Source organism: Chiloscyllium plagiosum, chromosome 15, assembly GCF_004010195.1.
Source record: "Chiloscyllium plagiosum isolate BGI_BamShark_2017 chromosome 15, ASM401019v2, whole genome shotgun sequence".
NCBI classification, from domain to species: domain Eukaryota; kingdom Metazoa; phylum Chordata; class Chondrichthyes; order Orectolobiformes; family Hemiscylliidae; genus Chiloscyllium; species Chiloscyllium plagiosum.
This window is the reverse complement of record NC_057724.1, coordinates 61,378,402-61,400,664: the sequence shown is the minus strand read 5'-3', so window position 1 is coordinate 61,400,664 and position 22,263 is coordinate 61,378,402. Positions and strand designations below refer to the sequence as shown.

General features: G+C 41.6%; 1 protein-coding gene across 8 annotated transcripts in view; it reads left to right on the top strand.

The window, feature by feature from the left end:
• Positions 1 to 22,263, top strand: part of col4a5 (collagen, type IV, alpha 5 (Alport syndrome)) — a 251,079-nt gene that overhangs the window by 178,666 nt on the left and 50,150 nt on the right. For 6 of the 8 annotated variants that reach the window (XM_043705032.1, XM_043705031.1, XM_043705036.1 and 3 more), the window contains 8 exons: positions 2,190 to 2,288; positions 4,584 to 4,673; positions 9,775 to 9,914; positions 11,537 to 11,663; positions 12,202 to 12,282; positions 14,421 to 14,519; positions 15,927 to 15,977; positions 16,918 to 17,103. In XM_043705032.1, the coding sequence (XP_043560967.1) occupies positions 2,190 to 2,288; positions 4,584 to 4,673; positions 9,775 to 9,914; positions 11,537 to 11,663; positions 12,202 to 12,282; positions 14,421 to 14,519; positions 15,927 to 15,977; positions 16,918 to 17,103 (873 nt within the window). The remainder of the gene's footprint in view (positions 1 to 2,189; positions 2,289 to 4,583; positions 4,674 to 9,774; positions 9,915 to 11,536; positions 11,664 to 12,201; positions 12,283 to 14,420; positions 14,520 to 15,926; positions 15,978 to 16,917; positions 17,104 to 22,263) is intronic. The other 2 variants (XM_043705037.1, XM_043705038.1) reach the window with 2 other exon arrangements.

Genomic DNA, 22,263 nt, shown 5'->3' with positions numbered 1-22,263 from the left:
GTGTGCCCTCTGATAACTGACTTCTCTTTTAGTAGAAACAGGTCTTTGCTGGCTATTTGGTCCAGGCCCCACATTATGTTGTACACTTCAATTAAGTCACCCCTCAGCCTCCACTATGTTAACAAAAATGTTTCTAGCCTGTCCAATCTTTTCTCAAAGTTGCAATTATTGAGCCATGGCAACAATTTTGTAAATCTCCTCTGTACTCTCACCAAAGCATTAATGCCCTACCTGGAATGTGGTGACCAGACTGCAGCTGTGGCCTAACCAGTGTTTTACATAGTTCCATTTCTGCAGACAAAGAAAGTGAGCAGAGAAGGTCCACAAAACGTAATTCCCGTTTCCTCTAGGGTCTCTTCTCAGCCAACTGAGCTTCCATTTCTCCTCACCTCTTCCAATGCCCCTCTAAACAGTCAAACGTGAGCAATCATGACTATCAGAGATTGTCTTCCAACTGTCAGTGTCAAAATTCATCCTCATATCTCACTTTCAGATGTCCTTGTTGTGGAATTGTGGATGCACGATAGGTTGTGATACAGCAGCCAATTCACTATATGGAAGGACATTGGTTTTGAGACCATAAGAAATAGGAACAGAAGTAGGCCCTCAAGCCTGCTCCACCATTCAATAGGATTATGACTGATCCAACATACCTTACCTTTTTCCTGTAACCCTTGATTCCCTGAATGATGAAGAATCTATCTAACCCAGGACTTAAATATACACAAGGACTCTATCCCTACAGCTTTCTGTGATAAGGCATTCCAAAGGCATTCAATCCTCTAAGAGAAGAAATTCTTACATATCTCTGTCTTAAATTGGTGTCCATTTATTCTGAGACTATGTCCTCTGCTCCTAGGTTCTCCTATGAGGGGAACATTCTCTCAGCACTTACCCTGCTAAGCCCCTTAACAATCCTATATGTTTCAATAAGATCACTTCTCATTCTTCTAATCTCTAATGAATAGAGTCCCAACCTGTTTAGCCTTTACGATTATAATCATCCAATGAATATAGCTGATCTAGTGCAAATGTCATTGGCTTAGCAATGAGTGTATGCTGTTGATATTTGCATACCCCGAACCTCAGAATTTGTATTCTTGTGCTGCTAAGAGCTTCAAAGGATATGTCTTGAGACAGAAAAAGTGAAAGCTGTTCAGCCTTACCTCCTGGTATGTGAAACTATCAATAACCTCCAGTAAAACATTGCAAATGCTGATAAATAATGATATAGTAATGATATATTCCACGTCATGATAGTAGTCTTGCAGATGTTGATGGTCACAGTATCAGAGAGTCTAAGCACAAACCATTAAAGGTGTCCCTTGGTGCCGAATACTAGTGCAGCATCATCTGAGTAGAGCAACTGCCTGATAAGGAGTTGAAGTACTCTCATCATGTGTCTCAAGTGGGAAAAGCTGGATAGTAAATAAGCACGTAGCCTCTGAGGTTGAACAAAAGGCATATGACAGCAGGAAAGAAAATGCCACAATGTAAATGAAGTCCCCATGGCTCAAGCATGTATATATCAGTTTGAAGGTGGCACAGTGGTTAGCATTGCTGTCTCACAGTGCCAGGGACCCAGGTTTGATTCCAGCCTCGGGTGACTGTGTGTCTGTGTGGAGTTTGCACATTCTCCCTGTGTCTGCGCAGGTTTCCTCCAGGTGCTCCAATTTCCTCCCCCGATCAAAAGATGTGCAGTCAGGTGATTTGGCCATGCTAAATTGCCCATAGAGTTCAGTGTATTAGTCAGAGGGATCTGGGTCTGGGTGGGTTACTCTTCAGAGGGTTAGTGTGGACTTGTTGGGCTGAAGGGCCTGTTTCCACACTGTAGGGAATATAATCAAAATATAATCTTATAGTTTCCTACATTTTCATCTGGTATAGCATTGTCCTGTTGCACTTAGAAGTACATTGTTGAAGTTAAGTCAATGAAGAATGGGCAATATCTTCCTCCATCAAACTGTGTTACACTAGTTCTTGAAAGTGATCCAAGTTGGTTGGTAGGATCTGTAATGAAGTTGGTTGGAATATTATAATAAGCTGTTGGAATTGATTAGAATTTTAACATACATGCAAAGTCCATCTCTATGAGAATAAGACTGTCTGATAAACAGTTATTTAATTGATCAGTCAACCATTTATAAGCATTCATGAATGAATCTTCCATTTTTGCTTCTATCTCAAAGGTTCACCAGGTCTTCCAGGCGCAAAAGGTTTCACAGGATTACCTGGTGACCCAGGAGCGCCAGGTCAAGATGGTTTACCAGGATTGCCAGGAGGTCCAGGTAAGGGCAAAAAAAAAAGCACTTCTGCTCCAGAGTACACTAGGATTATGATTGGAAGAAATGGACAAGAGACAACACTGAGGGTACCCATGTCCCCTGAGGTCAATCAGTTAGTGAAGATGCTTGTTTTGTCTGTTGAATTTTCCATTGTAGATTCACAAGTAACATACTTTTTCAGATTGAATGTTCATATTTCCTATGGCCTGGATTTTATAGTTATAATAATTGGCCAAACTGTCAGCATTCACTGATGTTAACCTCGAAAACTGACTGCAACTTCAGGTGTTCATGCCTGCGTAATTAAAATTAGAATTCCAGAAGCATCACTGTGGAATCCCTCATGAATGGGGTGAAGGGATCTTTCCATGTTAAATAGTTATCGTCTTAAAGAGTCATTTTCCAAGAATGAAATCTTTGAAAACATAATAAGGATCAATTAATCTTCCTTATGTTAAGAGATTTTCCTCTTTTTATAGTCAAATTGTCACGAAGAGCTACAACAGTGTAATAGTTGTTAAAGTGGTTTTATGCCGGTAGATGTAAAACACAAATAGGTGATTTTGTTAAGAGCTAACCCAGCACAAACTGCTTTATAATCTCAAAGCAGAACTAGATGAATAATAAAGAAAATCAATAACAGTAATACAACAATATTTGCCATATAAAGGGACCAAATGCAATTATAATTAAGACAACAACTGCATATATAAGAAATTAGTTATACACAAACAAGAAACAACAAATATTGAAAGTACACCCTGGATTTTTAGATTCAGTCCAGTATTTAGCACAGTAAAGACAAGACTATTCGGTAATGGTGGGGGCTGAATCAAGGTACACATCAATATCCAATAACCAGAATTCAGTCTTTATGGGGCCTGCCATACTTGGTTCAGGGGTGGAGCCACTTGGCCTGGGCAGAGTCAGTAGTTCATACCAGGAACAGTACCAGAGTCTGTGATTTCTGGCCCTGCCCCAAGGCAATGGCAATTCTCTCCTTAATTGTGACAAAATCATCTTATTATCTCTATGGTTTTTACTTGGGGAGTTAAAGTAAATGTTATCTTACTGAGTGATAGATCTCCTATTTAAATATTTTACTGTAATAATAATTGAATATAAAAACTGGATTCTCCACTGGAAATAGATTGTATGTTCTACCTTTCCCAAGAACTATTAATCTTGTGATTTATTGCTTCCGAGAGTTGTGTGTTTAGTTCTTTAATAAACTTCTGAATAGTTAAGAACTTGCATTGTCTCATCTTCTTTAGCTCATGAACGCAACGCCATATAACCTGAGGTGGATAATATGTTACTAAGGAGAAATTTACAGATGCTTACAGTATCCAGATATTATTAACATTAGAAAATTGTTGAAAAGGCTATCTGGAAGACTGTAATGCTTTCACCAAGCTCCATTCCTTTGGGAGAGATAGATTGGTCTTTCGAATGCATTTAATGTTGTTAGCATCTGTCTTAACCTAGAGTTGAAAGACATGTGCCAATTGTACCAAAAAGGGACTAAAATTGTAATCCACCCAATGGAAATCAATTGGAACTCTCTGAACTTATGAGAACTTCCCTTTTTATGCCAAAATACTGCTAATAAAACTCCCTGAAAAAGTTCAGTCTTCTAATGATATGTGACTGAATTTTAAATGGCATATTGAATCATAAGTATTTCTGAAGAACTTCCCTCAGCTTTTAATGTATATGACCCTATATTTATTTTACTCCCCGTAAAATGAATGATAATCTTGTGCTTGTTATTTCCTGATTTGCTGTGTACAAAGTCTTTTCAATGTGTTTGGGGCAAGGAGATACCCATTATCACGCCCCAACTTCAAATTAACATCAGTAAAGGGCAACTCCACACCGCACCAAATCCTGCAACATTGACATTATAACGCACAATCCTAAATACAGATATTTAGAGTTATCACAGGTCAGATTACTTGGCGTTCTGGATGTAGGTTTGCTCGCTGAGCTGGAAGATTCATTTTCAGATGTTTCATCACCATACTAGGTAACATCTTCAGTGAGCCTTTGAATGAAGCTTCATCCGGAGACTCACTGAAGATATTACCTAGTATGGTGACGAAACTTCTGAAAATGATCCTTCCAGCTCAGTGAGCAAACCTACATCCAAAACCTCAACCTGAGCTACAAATCATCTCAAAACTCACTAATTTCTTTGCAATCTTAATCAAATGGGGACAGTTTTCACAGTTGGGATTCTGTTTTAGAACATATGCAATGTTTATGATGATACATTTTAATACATTACTTTTGCAGGGATGAAAGGAGATCCAGGGTACCCAGGACAACCAGGATCTCCAGGATTACCCGGACCAAAAGGATCAATGGGTGAAATGGGTCTTCCAGGTAAGTTCAGAACAGATTTGAATCAAAGCCATTTTATTTATCAATAGCAATAAAACACATAACAGAGTTCCAATTTGATCAATGTTATGCTTCCAATAATTATTGAATTTTGTAGAAAATGACCCTCCAGTATGGAGGTATTAATTTGCTGATGTAGCACAACACACATTATATGATTTTGCATGAAATAAAGCCAATTTTGCTGGTCTGTGAACACTGAGGTTTCTTCTGCTAGACTATGAACATAGTTCCTGTTGTGCTGCATGCTGGAAAGCAGGACAAGTAAAGACATTACAGCTATAAGCTTGCAGTTATATTCCTGGCCACTGGAAACTGCCAGCGACCCTAACGCCTGGAGATTGTATTAGTGAAAACTAGGAAACAACATAGCTTATTGTCAGCTCCTTTGTTCAAGCTGTTCCTGAGAGTCCCACAAATCATGCACAGTTCTTGGTACAAAACACATAGAAAAGAGAGGAAGAAATGTGTTCCCTTACTTTCTGACTGCCATGGGGTTAGTGGGCCTACATCTCCTGCAGGGTTAGACTCAGCTCTGCCTGTCCCCAGCTATCCCAGACATTTGGAGTAGTCTAAAAGATGTATCTCTGGCTTGTATGTCTGGGAGTGAAAACAGGCAGCATAAATTTCCTTCCAGAACAGATTAAGTAAAAGATAATGATGTGAACCTGCACCCATCATATGCACCCTGACACCTGGGGCTGGAATGGTCACTAAAATAGGGTTGTGTTGTCGTTCTTTCACCTCTAGTACCATGCTGATGGAATGAATATCTCTAACAGTCATCAGTACCAGTTCAATGACCCAATCCAATAACCAGAGAGCATGGGCACTAAGTTAGCCCTTTTTCACAGAGACTAATGAGGAAACTGTATATGACTACATGGAAAATTAGTGAACACATTCAACAGTCAGCAGAAAGAGTGGGGTCAGCCTTAGTTTTATTGCCACTCCCAATTCTTCAAAATTTCAATAGATAAACTAGGAAGGTGGGGCGGGGAGAGGAGGTGTTGAGGGGGCTGCTGGGTGGGACCCAGGGAGATAGTGAGAAAAGAGATCAATCTGAGAGTGGTACAGTTGAGAACAGAAGAGAAACAAACAGTCAGGGCAGACAGGGACAAGGTAGGACTAATAAATTAAACTGCATTTATTTCAATGCAAGGGGCATAACGGGCAAGGCAGATGAACTCTGGGCATGATTAGGAACATGGGACTGGGATATCATAGCAATTACAGAAACATGGCTCAGGGATGGGCAGGACTGGCAGCTTAATGTTCCAGGATACAAATGCTACAGGAAGGATAGAAAGGGAGGATAGAGAGGAGGAGTGGCGTTTTGATAAGGGACAGCACTACAGCTGTACTTAGGGAGAATATTCCCGAAATACATCCAGGGAAGTTATTTGGATGGAACTGAGAAACAAGAAGGGGATGATCACCTTACTGGGATTGTACTATAGACCCCCTAATAGTCAGAGGGAAATTGAGAAATAAACTTGTAAGGAGATCTCAGCTATCTGAAAGAATAATAGGCTGGTTATGGTAGGAGATTTTAACTGTCCAAACATAGACTGGGACTGAGATAGTGTTAAGGGTTTAGATGGAGAGGAATTTGTTATGTGTGTACAACAAAATTTTCTGATTCAGTATGTGGATGTACCTACTAGAAAAGGTGCAAAACTTGACCTACTCTTGGGAAATAAGGCAGGGCAGGTGACTGAGGTATCAGTGGGGGAGCACTTTGAGGACAGTGACCATAATTCTATTAGTTTTAAAATAATGATGGAAAAGGATAGACCAGATCTAAAAGTTGAAGTTCTAAATTGGAGAAAGGCTAATTTTGACGGTATTAGGCAAGAACTTTCAAAAGCTAATTGGGGGCAAATGTTTGCAGGTAAAGGGACGGCTGGAAAATGGGAAGTCTACAGGAATGAGATAATGAGAATCCAGAGAAAGTATATTCCTGTTAGGGTGAAAGGAAAGGCTGGTGGGTATAGGGAACGCTGGATGACTAAAGACATTGAGGGTTTGGTTTAGAAAAAGAAGGATAGATCGAGTGAATCTTTGGAAGAGCATGAAGGCAGTTGGAGTATACTTTTTTTTTAGATTCCCTACAGTGTGGAAAAAGGCCCGTCAGCCCAACAAGTTCACACCGACCCTCCAAAGAGTAACCCACCCAAACCCATTTCCCTCTGGCTCATGCACCTAACACTATGGACAATTTAGCATGGCCAATTCACCTGACCTGCACATCTTTGGACTGTGGGAGGAAACCGGAGCATCCGGAGGAAACCCACGCAGACACAGGGAGAATGTGCAGACTCCACACAGACAGTCACCCAAGGCTGGAATTGAACTTGAGACCCTGCTGCTGTGAGGCAGCAGTACTAACCACTGAGCCACCATGCCAACCAAGAGGGAAATCCGGATGGGAAACAGGGGACATGAAATAGCTATGGCAAATAGAATTAAGGAGAATCCAAAGGGTTTTTACAAATACATTAAGGACAAAAGGATAACTAGGGGGAGAATAGGGCCCCTCAAAGATTAGCAACGCAGCCTTTGTGTGGAGCCGCAGAAAATTGGGGAGATACCAAATGAGTATTTTACATCAGTATTTACTGTGGAAAAGGATATGGAAGGTATAGACTGTAGGGAAATAGATGGTGACATCTTGCAAAATGTCCAAATTATAGAGGAGGAAGTACTGGATGTCTTGGAATGCATAAAGGTGGATAAATCCCCAGAACCTGATCAGGTGTACCCTAGAACTCTGTGGGAAGCTAGAGAAGTGATTGATGGCCTCTTGCTAGTCACAGGTGAGGTGCCGGAGACGTGGAGGTTGGCAAACGTGGTGCCGCTGTTTAAGAAGGGTGGTAAGGACAAGCCAGGGAACTATAGACCAGTGAGCCTGACGTTGGTGGTGAGCAAGTTGTTGGAGGGAATCCTGGGGGACAGGATGTACATGTATTTGGAAAGGCAAGGACTGATTAGGGATAGTCAACATGGCTTTGTGCATGGGAAATCATGTCTCACAAACTTGATTGAGTTTTTTGAAGAAGTAACAAAGAGGATTGATGAGGGCAGAGCAGTAGATGTGATCTATATGTAGTTCAGTAAGGCGTTCGACGAGGTTCCCCATGGGAGACTAGTTAGCAAGGTTTGATCTCACGGAATACAGGGAGAACTAGCCATTTGGATACAGAACTGGTTCAAAGGTAGAAGACAGAGGGTAGTGATGGAGGGTTGTTTTTCAGACTGGACGTCTGTGACCAGTGGAGTGCCACAAGGATTGGTGCTGGGTCCTCTACTTTTTGTCATTTACATAAATGATTTGGATGCGAGCATAAGAGGTACAGTTAGTAAGTTTGCAGATGACACCAAAATTGCAGGTGTCGTGGACAGCAAAGAAGGTTACCTCAGATTACAACAGGATCTGGACCAGATGGGCCAATGGGCTGAGAAGTGGCAGATGGAGTTTAATTCAGATAAATGTAAGATGCTGTATTTTGGGAAAGCAAATCATAGCAGGACTTATACACTTAATGGTAAGGTCCTAGGGAGTGTTGCTGAACAAAGAGACCTTGGAGTGCAGGTTCATAGTTCCTTGAAAGTGGAGTCACAGGTAGATAGGATAGTGAAGAAGGCGTTTGGTATGCTTTCCTTTCTTGGTCAGAGTATTGAGTACAGGAGTTGGGAGGTCATGTTGCGACTGTACAGGACTTTGGTTAGGCCACTGTTAGAATATTGTGTGCAATTCTGGTCTCCTTCCCATCAGAAAGATGTTGTGAAACTTGAAAGGGTTCAGAAAAGATTTACAAGGATGTTGCCAGGGTTGGAGGATTTGAGCTACAGGGAGAGGCTGCACAGGCTGGGGCTGTTTTCCCTGGAGCATCGGAGGCTGAGGGGTGACCTTGTAGAGGTTTACAAAATTATGAGGGGGGTGGATAGGATAAATAGGCAAAGTCTGTTCCCTTGGATTGGGGAGTCCAGAACTAGAGGGCATAGGTTTAGGTTGAGAGGGGAAAGATATAAAAAATGACCTAAGGGGTAACTTTTTCACTGAGGGTGGTATGTGTATGGAATGAGCTGCCAGAGGAAGTGGTGGAGGCTGGTACAATTGCAACATTTAAAAGCATTTGGATGGGTATATGAATAGAAAGGGTTGGAGGGATATGGGCCGGGTGCTGGCAGGTGGGAGTAGATTGGGTTGGGATATCTGGTCGGCGTGGACAAGTTGGACCAAAGGTCCTGTTTCCATGCTGTTCATTTCTATGATTCTATGACTCTATATGGACTTACAGAGATGTGTGCCAAAGACTGCAATTTCTGTTCGATGCCTCTCCAAAGTGGATTTTATTAATTAGTGACACCTAATCAAGTAACATGAGAATAATCATAACTGCTACTCATCTGACTGCAAAATTCTAGCATGCATCATCCTGGCTAGTTCTCCATTTCCTAAAGTTGCTAAAATCAGCCATCTCAACATGGGCTTGGAATTTAATCTTGGATCTTTGTGGGTGGAGTGTCTTAAATGTGTCAAGATTAGAGTAAGGCTGGAAAAGCATAGCAGGTCCGGCAGCATCCGAGCAACAGGAAAATCGACATTTCAGGCAAAAGCCCTTCATCAGACTTTTGTCCAAAACGTTGATTTTCCTTCTCCTCAGATGCTGCCTGACCTGCTGTGTTTTTTCAACACGACTCTAATCTTGACTCTAATCTTCAGTATCAGCAGTGCACACTTCTGCTCTGTCTTAAAAGTGTTACCATTCTTGCATTGTTGGATAGCCAAACGGAGGGAGGTTTATGGTGTATCTAACTTGTACTTGACCCGAGAGGCAATGAGATTGCATTATTCAAGTCATTCATTTCCTCATGTTAAAATCTTTCCCTGAAGACTCATCATCAATGTTTTAAAATTTAAAAAAACTAAACAGCATATCAGACAGAGCTAAGACTAAAGCAACCTATGCTTTGTTGTTTCATCCAGCCAATATTAAAATGAAATCTGTGAGTTGAAAATTCATCTTTTGTATTCATGGCAAGTGAAGTCATGATAATTCTGCTCTGTACCGGATAGGTCCACTAGGTGGTAAAGGTTCTCCGGGAAATCCTGGTCGTCCAGGTCAGCCAGGTACTCCAGGTCATCCAGGGTTAAAGGGTGATAAAGGTGACTCAGGTTTACCAGATCTAGGGTCTCCAGGCCCCCCTGGTCAAAAGGTAAGACTTTCTCTTCTGGCAACAGGCAACACAATCATTATGAGAAGCTCGATTTATTTGTAGTTGAAAGTAAATGCAAATTAATAGGCTTTAACCAGCATTTAAATAAGCAGTAAAATATTTTAGATGTTGCTGAAGTTGATTCAATTTGTAACTCGATTCAGGTGTTTTGTGCGCAAGTTTATTTTTCATAGTGCATTTCAATATCTTGCTCTGAGGGCAATTTAGGTACAGTATTCCCTCTAAGCTGCACAGCTATACACATGTGTAGGAGAAAGTGGGGACTGCAGATGCTGGAGATCAGAGCTGAAAATGTATTGCTGGAAAAGCGCAGGAGAATCGATGTTTCAGGCATGAGCCCTTCTTCAGGAATGAGGAAAGTGTGCCCAAGGAAATCAGTCCTTGCCTTTCCAAATACATGTACATCCTGTCCCTCAGGATTCCCTCCAACAACTTGCCCACTACTGAGGTCAGGCTCACCGGTCTATAGTTCCCTGGCTTGTCTTTACCGCCCTTCTTAAACAGTGTCACCACGTTTGCCAACTTCCAGTCTTCTGGCACCTCACCTGTGACTATTGATGATACAAATGATCACCTTCCTAATCACGAACCTATCTCTGTCTTAAGTGCACTCAATATCTTGGCCTCCACAGCCATTTGTGGTAATGAGCTCCACAGCTTCACCACCCTCTGGCTGAAGAAATTTCTCCTCATCACAGTTCTAAAGGGTGGTCCCTTCACTCTGAGGCTGTGTCCTAGTCTCTCCTACAAGTGGAAACGTTTTCTCCATGTCCACTCCAGCAGGCCTCTCAGTATTCTGTAAGCTTCAATCAAATTCCCTCTCATCATTCTAAACTTCATCAAATACAGACCCAATGTCCTCAACTGCTCCTCATATGACAAGCCTATTATCCTCAGGATCATTCTATAGGAGGTTAGGAGTCATAAGCTACTGGGATGGCCACAGCAAAGTGTCACATCTTTGAGTAAGCAGGAGAATGCAGAATGGCTTAAGCCAAAACAGAATGTGGGGGTGAAGGAAGTTGCATCTGCTGTGAGCCTTTCTTCATGAATAACCATGGGACTGATTTGAGCTGGGACCCAGAGTATATAAGTGAGTTTGGTTATGGCAGGCACTGGAGCTAAGGCAATTATAAATAATTTTAAAATTAAATGCAGAGCTTTTTCTGACTGTTTTTGTGAATTTTTGAATTAATTTTTTTTTTATGTGAAGAAGTTTAAAGATATACTGGTTCACTTGGTATGATATAAGTTTGTGATGATAAGTCTGTATTGTACACTTCATGCTTAATCTCCAAATGCTTCCATCATTATCACCATCAGCAACAGATTTAGAACCAAAAGCACTTTAACTAAATGCAAGATGCTCTTTCTAGATACTGTACATGTTTTGAATGGCAATCTACATAATTTATTTAATAATTGGATGTTTCTCACACTTCAAGTTGACATGCAATGAAAAAGTCATTTTGTGCATGATTTACCTGTTATAAAGTTGGATATATTAATTTGAAACCCTGGTGTTCCTGTGACAGATGTTAATTGATACCTTTATCTTCTCTCACTCTATTTTCTCTCACTCTGATTCTCTCTTAATCCAGGGTGAACCAGGTTCTCCTGGTTTCCCTGGTAACCCTGGAAGTAAGGGTGTACCAGGTAGCCCTGGTCTTCCTGGTTTGCCTGGTGCGCCTGGTCCTAAAGGTGATTTTGGTCAACCAGGATTCCCAGGTAAGTCCCAAGAAAAAACTGCTTTCCACAAGAATTTGATAACTTGTGTTTAAAACTGAGAAAAATTAAATGCATTCAACTGAAATGTCAGCTGGGCTGGAAGAAAAGTTGCAATGTGATCTCTAACTGGCTACAGATTCACATGCTAGAGAATTTTACCAAAAAGAAATAAGATTGTAAGGAATAGCTGTAAATGAATTGGCATAAGGTAAATAAAATGAGAGAACGGAAGGTGTATCTTAAGATTTGCTGTGGGAGGCGTGGGTTTGAATTCAGGGGCGCTAGCATCAATACTTGGGAAATGAGGAACTGTAATGTTAGGACATGTCTGATATAGCAAGGAAATACTGAGAGTACTGTTTGAGAACAGAAAGAATTCGCTGGAATGTATATAATTTTTGGCTAAGTTTCAGACCATATTTTTGGAGGTACCCATCTTCATCAATTTTTTAAGTCTCATTGGTATTAGTCCAAAAATAAGGTGGACCAATTAAATATGTGAATGCAAGCCACATTTTGTTTTTTTCTCAACATGCAGGTACACCTGGAATTCCTGGTCCCAAGGGAATTGATGGCTTCCCAGGTCCCCCTGGCCTTACTGGACCACCTGGTTCACCAGGTACGTTGTGGACAAAGTAAAGTAAACCATTTGGTTTGGAAACTTAGGTAGAATTGTTCATTAATCAGGTTGTTAGCATTGGATACAGACCATTAATGCCAGTTTGATTCTGATTCAGAATTAATAACCCAACTGAAAAATAGTCCCCCAAATGGCAGTTGGTTTAAACTCTGAAATGCTGTGCAAGTAAGTGATGTGTGATTTATGTCCCATAATTTTGGCCACATCGTCATGTAGTGCCTAATGCCTTTCTATAAATATGTATCCCATACTAATACGTTCAACAGAAACATCAGATGAGGCTTAGGATCAGGTATCTTACTTAACATCTTGATTAGAGACAGGTGATTGGCAGAAGGAAAAATCAAGGTAATCGATCATTTCATCTCCCTGTTTGGTGAGCAGGATAAGCCTTTACCTCGGAACAAAGAAAATTGGCTGCCATCCCAAACTTTGCAATCTCATGCTGATTTGATGAAAACAAACACAGCACCAATCAGTTCGATGTGCTACCCCTGCTTTTTGAGATCAACAATGGGGTGATATAGTCTTAGACTCCTACTCTGATAGGAATCTTTTTTCTTTGTCTTCATGACTATGGTTTTTCTGTTAACATGGAAGGATTTACCTCTACATACACAATCAAATGGGAAATTTCTCAACCTATCACGTTTGAAAGCTGAAACCCAAGTGCAACATGCTATAATCAGAAAACTTTCTGCTGATGATATCACACTCGTTGCTCAGACAGTAGACCATCTCCAAAGGCTCATAGCTCATTCACCATATGCCTGTGTCATTTTCTCCTTCACCATTAGTGTGGTGAAAACCATAGTTATGGGATCAGATGCTGTATATCTTCTTATGAACACACTTAATAACACATCACTGGAGGGAGTCAGCACATTTTACTCCCATTGATCCACAGTGACAGGCACCTTGGTCTCATGATGACGAGTTCAGCAGACCTTGGAGAAACAGCTACAAACTGTGGCTAACTAACATAGCAAGCATGGAAAAGCAGCAAACTGACCACGCAACCTTCTTTTCTAGAATGCCTACATCCTCAGCACATCATCAAGTGACATGAAAAGCTGAACAGCTTACATTTGCAAAGTAAAAAAGTTCAATAGCTTTAATCTCCTCTATCTACCACACATACTTGATATCACCTCGAAAGACAAAAGTGCTGTGATCTCAGGTGCTGGTAAATTTCTAACAATTAAATAAATGTCACCTCCACAAAATTGAAAACCAAAAGCCCATTCACCTCAACCTTAGAATCTCAAACATTAAATTAGAAACCTTCACCTCAAATTACCAATGAAGCACCCCTTTCTAAGGCAAATATGCTTTGTATGCTGGTACTAATTGAGCCAAGTCAATTTTCTGGCCTGGCATTCGCAGAAGTTGGAAGATGCCTCTATTTCCAAAGATATGATATACAGGAAGGTAGCTAATGCGATGGGCACTCTAAGTCCAATTCAGGAATGTTGTCAAAGAGACATAAAAGCCCTCAACATCAGTGATGACTACTTTAAAATAATAGCCAATGGTCAATCCAATTTGCAACATCAGCTGTGAGCAGTAATTCACCACCATCTTGACTTGTGGTTTCAGAAGCTTCAAAGCACATGTCAATCATGTAAACAACACAACAGCAGAGATTGTTCTGCACTTCCAACAGGGGACAACTTCATGTACAGTACTTGTGGCAAATTTTGCTGTTCCAGAATTGTCTTATTTAACCATCAAGAGCAGTATAGTGGATAATCTCATCTGGCCTCCTAGCTCTGAGGATGCATTCTCATCATCTCCTGCACATGGAAGGATGTCAAACATGCTGAAGGAAAATGGGAAAATCTAAAGGCATTTGACAGCAATGTTCATAAATCTCTCTCGGTGACTAGGCACAAAGTATTTTGGTACAGGATTGGGAGGAGGCTACACGTCCAATTAGATTGACGATTGGCCCTGGGTGGGTGTGGAGGGAGAAAAGGAGTAGACCAGAAACGAATTCAACTTTTTTCATTAAATTTTGTTATTTGATTCATGTTTCTGATTTTTATTTTGGATTATCCAAAATCATTGTAAATATCATGATTAGTAACAGCTTTAATCAATTATTTTGTTTTCAGGTGAACCAGGTCCTCTTGGAATTCCAGGGATTCCAGGAGAGAAAGGACAACCAGGCCGTGATGGTATTCCAGGCCGAGCTGGTCCAAAGGGAGATTCAGGTTCAGTTACTTCCTAAAATGAATGGATTTGAGTGTGAATCAATGTTGTGACTCTCCGACAATACGCATTTATACAAGAAATACTACAGTGCTTTACAGATAGGTTGACCAGATTTTGTAAAGGTTAGGATTGATGACCAAAGGCTTGATGAAAAGGTCCAATTTTGAAAAGGACAAGGAAGCAAAGAAGTTTATGGAGGGATTTCTGGGAAACTTCCCACCCAATCCCAATAACACTTGGGATAAACGGGCCCCAAAACCATTAGCCCGCCCACCATATGTAATGAAATAATTAAGGGTCACTTGAGATTGTTAACAGGTCAGCTGACCATAATATTATTCTATCCATGACAAAATATGATTGGCATTGTGAGATGGGCAATCGTGGTTTTGTTTTCCAATATGTTGAAATAGCAGAATGGAAGGATGGAATGTTATCATTGGAGGGCTTTCCTTGCCAATCTGGGGCACCCCCAAGATGTAAACACCCTTCTTTCCTTCCTGTCTACCCATTGTACAAAACTCACTTGCTCAACTCCCACTCCATCCCACTCAAAGCTACCAGGTTTACCTTCCTTCAGAATCCATGAACCACCTTGCATGAGCCTGACTGCAATCCCAACAAAGGCCACCACTCAACTCTAGCATTGTTGGCACTGTTGGAGTTGCCAGCAAGCATATTGACAAGAGAGAATGGGGCTTTCTCAAGGAGCTTGTTTAGCACACCAGCAGTACTTTGTCTTCAGAGTCAACTGGCTGCCAGCTTTCTTTCAGGTGTAGAGGGGCCATGTGAGGTACATCCACTCATGCCCCTGTAACTTCCAGCCTCTTGTTTAAGGATACCCTCAAAATGGGTAATATGACTTGGGATATGGAAACACACTGGCCCATTACGACGCATTCTTCCAAGACTAAATAACATACCTATAAGCAAAAGCAAACAGTGCATTGTTAGTTCACAGGGAGACTTGGTAGAATCTTATGGAGATTACATGTGTCAAACAGAATTACAGAAAGAGCAAAATCGGCAAGGTTCAAAGAAGGCTTCATTGATTGAATAGCCTTTTATATAGAACAGCGTTTGTGGGGGCCTGGCTTCAAAAGATTGTGATGTCTGATTTAAGGAAGAGGAAATGTAAAAATCTATGTCTCCTCCTCAAGGTGACTTTCCAGATGTCAAGCATTTCAAGGGGAGATAAACACCACCTTAGCAGATAATTAGAGTTCCTGGAAGAATCACTGTTAGGTCAGTTGTGCTGTAAAGTTTGCTTCACCTCAAAGCAGCTTTTGTCTCAGGTGTCTCAACAATTAAAAGAAAATCTGAGCTATTAAAGGTCAAACTGTGTGCTTTCATTTTTGTCCAGTATTTCTTTTCATTGCCCTCATGATTGTGATGTCTGTCTGTAGGTCCTCCAGGTCTAGGACGTCCAGGACCCCCTGGTCCTTCAGGAATTCCAGGTAAATAATGAATTAGAAAAATCTTCAATTCAAAATTGAAAGATACATGTCTTTAATTTTACAGCAGCAGTACTGTGCAGTCTTATTAATTTTCAATTCAAAGATTTCATTGCCATTGAATTTACCTTTTAATCCAACAATAATCAGAGTGAAGATTAATTTTAGACTTGTAGTGATAAATGCTGTAATGCAGGATCTGCTGACAATGCAGAACTATATATGTGTTCAAAAGTGAATAACAAAGCTGTAAATTAATCTGAGCCCTGAAATTCAATATGGCCCTTTAGCCTTTCTCATGCATCATACATTTTACATAGTGTATACTGCTGATTCAGTAAAATGAAATCCTCTGTAATGACAGCTAAAAGTGAAGCTGAAGCAGCACTGATCAAACACTGAGACTACTGTAAGGTCATCTTGCAGAGTTCTGTTGTATTATTCAGAAGAGGCTACAATGCCGAGAGAAGGATTTCCAGAGTAAGTTGTAGTCTACAACCAAACTGAATGTTCAAAATAATAGTTTTGTTGAATAACAAATGTCAAGGAGTAATATTTGTGCAATGGAATCCAATAGTTCAAACAGAATCTAATCAAAATAATTAATTCCTGAGAAATAGGCACGGGTTCCCCCCTAATACAATGGTTCAGAAGCATAAATTGTGAGAACAAATTTTTAGTGACTTATGACTGTCATCTGCATACTGTAGAGTTTACAGAAGTAGTTTTAACTTTTTGCCTCAGTTCTCCAAAATCCATTATTGTTTCTAATTAGATAAAATGAAATATATCAAAATTCTGTCCAAGCTATCTAAAGGTGGAAAGGATAATGATTATCATGAGAAAAATGCTCATGAAAGACCTTTATTGTCGACTTGTGAAATGTATTTCAATTACTGGGTGATTCCAAGCCACTCACCATCTAATGTGTTCCTCATGACAGGACCAAAAGGAGATCCAGGAGTTCCAGGTAACCCAGGGGGTCCTGGAGCTCCAGGTCTTAAAGGTGATCCTGGATTCCCAGGATTCACAGGTCAGCAAGGCCCACCAGGACCCCCTGGACCACCAGGGCAATCATTTGAGGGCCCAAAAGGATCACCAGGGACTCCAGGGCAGCCAGGAAGACCAGGTAAGATCAGAAAAAAGGTATTTCTTTCCAAAGTGGATGAAGAGTCTAATGTGTTGCCTCACCCATTTTGCACTATTTTCATTCAGCTGTTCCGCATGTATAGAATGTACCTGCTAATGTGAGTCACAGATCACAGAGAGCACAGTGTCATTCATCGTCAAACATTCTTAATGGCAAATGCAGTCACATTTGTCTTTGTTTATTCTACATCATCCTTGTAGAGCATCTTCACAATGTTGTGTTCTCATTTCATTTCACTTTGCTTGCTGGCTCAGTCCCAATTCAGGTCATCTCGCTGGGGGGGACTGTCCCATCCCTGGGCAGATCAGTGGTGCATTTTTTTATTCTAAATGTTTTGAGCTCTGTAGCTTCTACTACAACAGTTCTTGTTCTTTTAATATATCAGTTAGCAGATCAGTTAGCTAAACAAAAAGAGTGTGGAACTGGTGGCAGCGCAAGGGCAGGTCATCAATCTTTGTCCATATTCAAATAAGAAAGATGTTTGCTTAAGTACTGTAGTCAGTTTTGAGCTTTTATTTCTGCATCTGTATCTGAACACTAAGTAAGCCTCATGCATTTTTGCAAGAAGTGACTATTTCCTCTGTAAAACTACAGAGAAATAAACACCTTAAGCAGGAGAAGGTCACTGGGGTGATTGTTCAAAGTTTAAGGTTAAGAGTTTGAAGTTGAAACACCAGGTTAAGAATTCATTTGATTCAGTTGTGCGATGTGTTCATAAATATATTTGAGGGCAGTTTCTTAGCTTGTTATTTATATTAGAATTATAAATATGTGCCAACAGAATGCAGAGGTTGAGATGTTTATGAGGAGGGATGGAGGGGGCTGCACGGGGAACCAGCCAAATTCATGATTGAAACCTGACAGGAGTGTTTCTAATCTTCCCCACACACCCCCTCCCCATCCGACAATTTCAATCTGCCCATCCTGACGCTTCAATCTCACATCCCACCTCGTTAACCAACTTCTCTGATTTCTCTGCATTCCCTTCTGACAATGTCCTCACCAATCCCCCTAGCCCCAGTGTCCTCTCCTCTTCCCCTCCCCCAACAACCTGATACCAACACAAACCCAAACCCAAACCCAAACGATCTTTAGCAGGAGATCTCCAACTGACCCGATCCTAGCTTCTAATCTCCCCTCTTGCCTCGGATCTCCCTTGTGGTATGCCCCTCCCAGATTTGCCTCTGGGCTTTGATCCCCCACCTGCTTCAAATCAGAGATCGCCTTCCGTTTCTGCCAAGCTTCCAGGCCCCAACGTACCAGGCCGCAGTCCTTTCCCTATCCCTGTCTCAGGCTACATCCTTGTGCCAAAGAGCCGACAGCAAGCCAATCTCTCAATCAGACCATATCCAAAATTACACACCACACCCAGACCTACCTGGGAACCTACACAAAGTTTAAAAAGAACCTTATTCTCTGGTTTTAGACAGAGAAGCAAGTTTGTGCTTTCTTTTGTTAACAAACCTCATGTTGGTTAAAGCAGTGGGCCTGAGTTTGTAGATTGCAGTTTTATTCTGTGTCCGTTTTTCAAAAGGAAGATTATTTTTATGTTGCTGTGTTATTTTGATATGGAGTTAAACCTGAGGAGTTGAGGATTCAACCCAGTCTGCTGAGGTGAAAGGATCAGGTGTTTGCAGAATCTTGAACGAGTTCCCAGTCAACATCAATCCACATATAAATCTGCTCTTATTGAGCAGAATGAAGGGAAGCTGGTTTGGGGAAATGCAAATGTCACATGGGAGCAACGTTCTCCAAATGTTGAGTGGAAGATTTCTTGGAGAACAGTAGAAGGAGCTCAATACTGAAAGTAGTAAAGAGAAATAAAATTAAATAGCTGAGCAGGCTCAACCTCACTTCTGAGTAAAATCCCCTCATAGTTAATGAAAAAAAAACAGAACTGAACCAATACTAGGTTGGGGATTCCAATAAATATTTGCTCAGCAAGTTAATTCCATCTGCATATCTGTTGCATGATAATGCAATTAAAAAATGCTTCCATTGAATGGCTGGCTTTCTATAGACTAACATCATTATAGTTCCTGCAACCTAAGGTGAAATATTGAGTTTGTTTTGCCTTCTTAATGTACAAAGGGGAACCCAGCCTGAAATTAAGATTTTTATTCAATTCCTTAATTTATTGGGAGACATTCCATTTTAGTAAGTTGTTCGAACTGTTTGCCTTTAAGATATGCTGTTAGGCTTTTAACCTGTTTTAAGAATATGATTTTAGCTCCCACAGTGTCCAAACAAGTAATTCCCTCTCCTGCCCAATATGGAATGGAACCTTTTTTAAAGTCTCATGCTTTGTTCACAGAGTTCAATAGATGGAACATTGTGGGAAGAGATGAGTGTCTTGGCTACTGGTTACAGAGCCCCACAATGCCTCTGTTCTGGACAGCCCACTGCATCGTGTGCCAATCAGGCACTTTACAGGCCAGCTATGGGTCTTCCACTAGGATCAAGGATTTGGGTGGCAGAAGTGCTGCTTCGCCAAGAGTTGCTGGCCAATCAGCTCAATTAAACATCAGCACCACCTCAGAGGCAATGGCCACCGCTGGTACCAGACACATACAATGACCAGGATGCCAGGTTAGAGGTGTATGATAAGGGGTTCAAGGGCTGCTTAAGGGGCTGTCTCTTAGTGTCCCCTAAGATAACTCCATCGAGACTGGTATCCCTTCACCAAGTCACCCTTTATTTACATGTGCATACTACTTGACACTGGTGTGGCTTCCTCAGAGCCAGCTCTGGGTGAACAGAACTTCTGACACTCCTGATTATTTTTTTTTTCCCCTGTTTATTTTTTTTATTTTAACCCCCACACTACCACCTAAGTGCGGTAGTGCTTATTTTTTTCCCCAGCACCCATGGTGTGTGTGTGCAGGTGTGAGACACAGTGAAAGACACAAAGTGCACCAATCTTTATTCAAATTCCACCACCAGGAAGATAGGAAAACACCCGGGTGGCCAGTGACAAGCAACTCCTGTTTATTCTTTTTTTTTTAACCCCCACACTACCACCTAAGTGCAGTAGTGCTTATTTATCCCCTCTTTTTTTTTTTCTTTTTTATTTAATTTCCACCACCACCAGGAAGATAGGAAAACACCCGGGTGGCCAGTGACAAACACTGCCCTTCACATCAGAGGGCAGTGCTGTGTGATCAAAACAGTGAAGGGGAGACACTCCTGATTATATCTGTCAGCCAGGGTTCTCTGATTGGACTAGGATAACAGCTCCAGTCAGGGAATCATTTTCCATCATACCCACCTGGATGACCTCATTACAATCTCTACATCCTTCCCTCTCTAGGTTCAGGGATGTAGGCCTGTACTTGTTCTTCCCTGGGGCGTTTTCGCACTGGGTCCAGTTCCGTCGACTCAGCCTCAGATATGGGAGGCGTGTACCGAACCGTAGACTATCTCTCACATATGGTGCATTTTGTAATAAATTCATCGTCTTCTTCAGACAGTAAAGGTGTCCTGGCTGCAACATCTCCCGGATCTATCTCAGACTCTGAGATATCTTTGACACTGGATGGAGGGGGAGCACCCACAGGTTCCAACAGCCTATTTGGCTGTTCTGAGGGACGGGGTATGTTTTGCTCCTGCCCTATTTGCAAGTTTGCAGTTTCATGTGCTTGTTCAGGATCGCCTCACCTCCCCAAACTTTGTATGTCATGGGACTTGACCTCGCGTCACCCATGCCATTTACCCATGCAGGGCCATTCCCAAGGTTTTGACACCAAATGTCATCCCCTGAAGCAAACTCTCTCTCACTTAGCAGAGTTTTCTGCCTGGCATTGGTGTTCCTGATGCCATTTCACCTCCACCCCCACGCCCCCAACATCATTACCATCAGTTCCAGGAAAATCAGATTTGTCCTGGTGCAAAGTCATCTCCCTGTTTGAAGCCCTGCTGGAGCTATCCTTGTAGTTGCATGAGGGATAGTCCATTAATCAAATAGGTACACTTTGGTATCAAGTGAAGCTGTGGGCTGTTGCTTTAAGCCTGCCTTCAAAGTTTGGGCTACTCGGACCACTGAACGATAGTATGGAGTCGTCCTTATGTGACGAATGCCATTCGACTTTAGGAAATACTTGAATTTCCTGCTGGTAAGTAATGGCCCTTGTCTGTGACCAACGCTTCCAGGAGCCCATGTATTTCTACTGTCGTCCCCATGTTTGACAAATGAACTTTATAAACATACAGCTATTTTGAGTGGGCATCCACTAATGACTAAGAATGCTCAGTCCATGAAGGGGCTGGCATAGTTAACATTTTTAACCAGCCATTATCACGAATTTGGCTATAATTTTGGACCTTGTTGGCACTCTGGGCACTGCCCCACCAATGTGGCCATATCTGCATCCAGTCCTGGCCATCAGACATACTTCTCGACAACATCTTTATTTTGGCAACGCCTGGGTGACCCTTTTGGCGTTCAGCCAGTATGTGGCTCGGAATAATTACTCTTGCTCCCAAAAATAAAATGATCTTGTCTTGCCGGGTCTAGAAAGGTTTCAATTCTGGTTGCAATGGCTCTTTTGTTTCTCCTAAGAGCACCAGCTGTTTAAGTTTCGCCAGCACCAGATCTTCTTGTGTCCACAGTTTGATATTGCCAGCGCTGACCAGAAGGATGTCCAGAAAGTTTAAAACCTGAATGGACTCCTCCAACGATGGCACCACTGGTGGGGTATCTGCCACCAGGAGGCAGCTCCAGGCATCTCCATTTCTTCCAACTTGTACCTGTACAAACTCAGAGAGATGGCCTCCCACTGAATGTGACTTGAAGCTATGGCAGCACAGCTTTGTCCTCTTTGAGTAGCCTTCACAGGGGTTTGTGGTCTGTTAATATTACAAATTTATGACCATAAAGATATTGGGTGAACTTCCTCACACCAAAGATGATCGCCAAACCTTCCTTCTCTATCTGGGTGTATTTGCGCTCTGCATCAGCCAAAGTCCTGGAAGCATACACTATCAGGCATTCCTCTCCATTAGGCCACTTGTGAGCCAACACCAACCTGATACCGCACAGGGAGGCATCACATGTCAACACCAGATCTCGCTTGGGATCATAGATTGCCAACACCTTAGACAATGTTAGCTATGTCTTCATTTCCCTAAAGGCTCCATTTT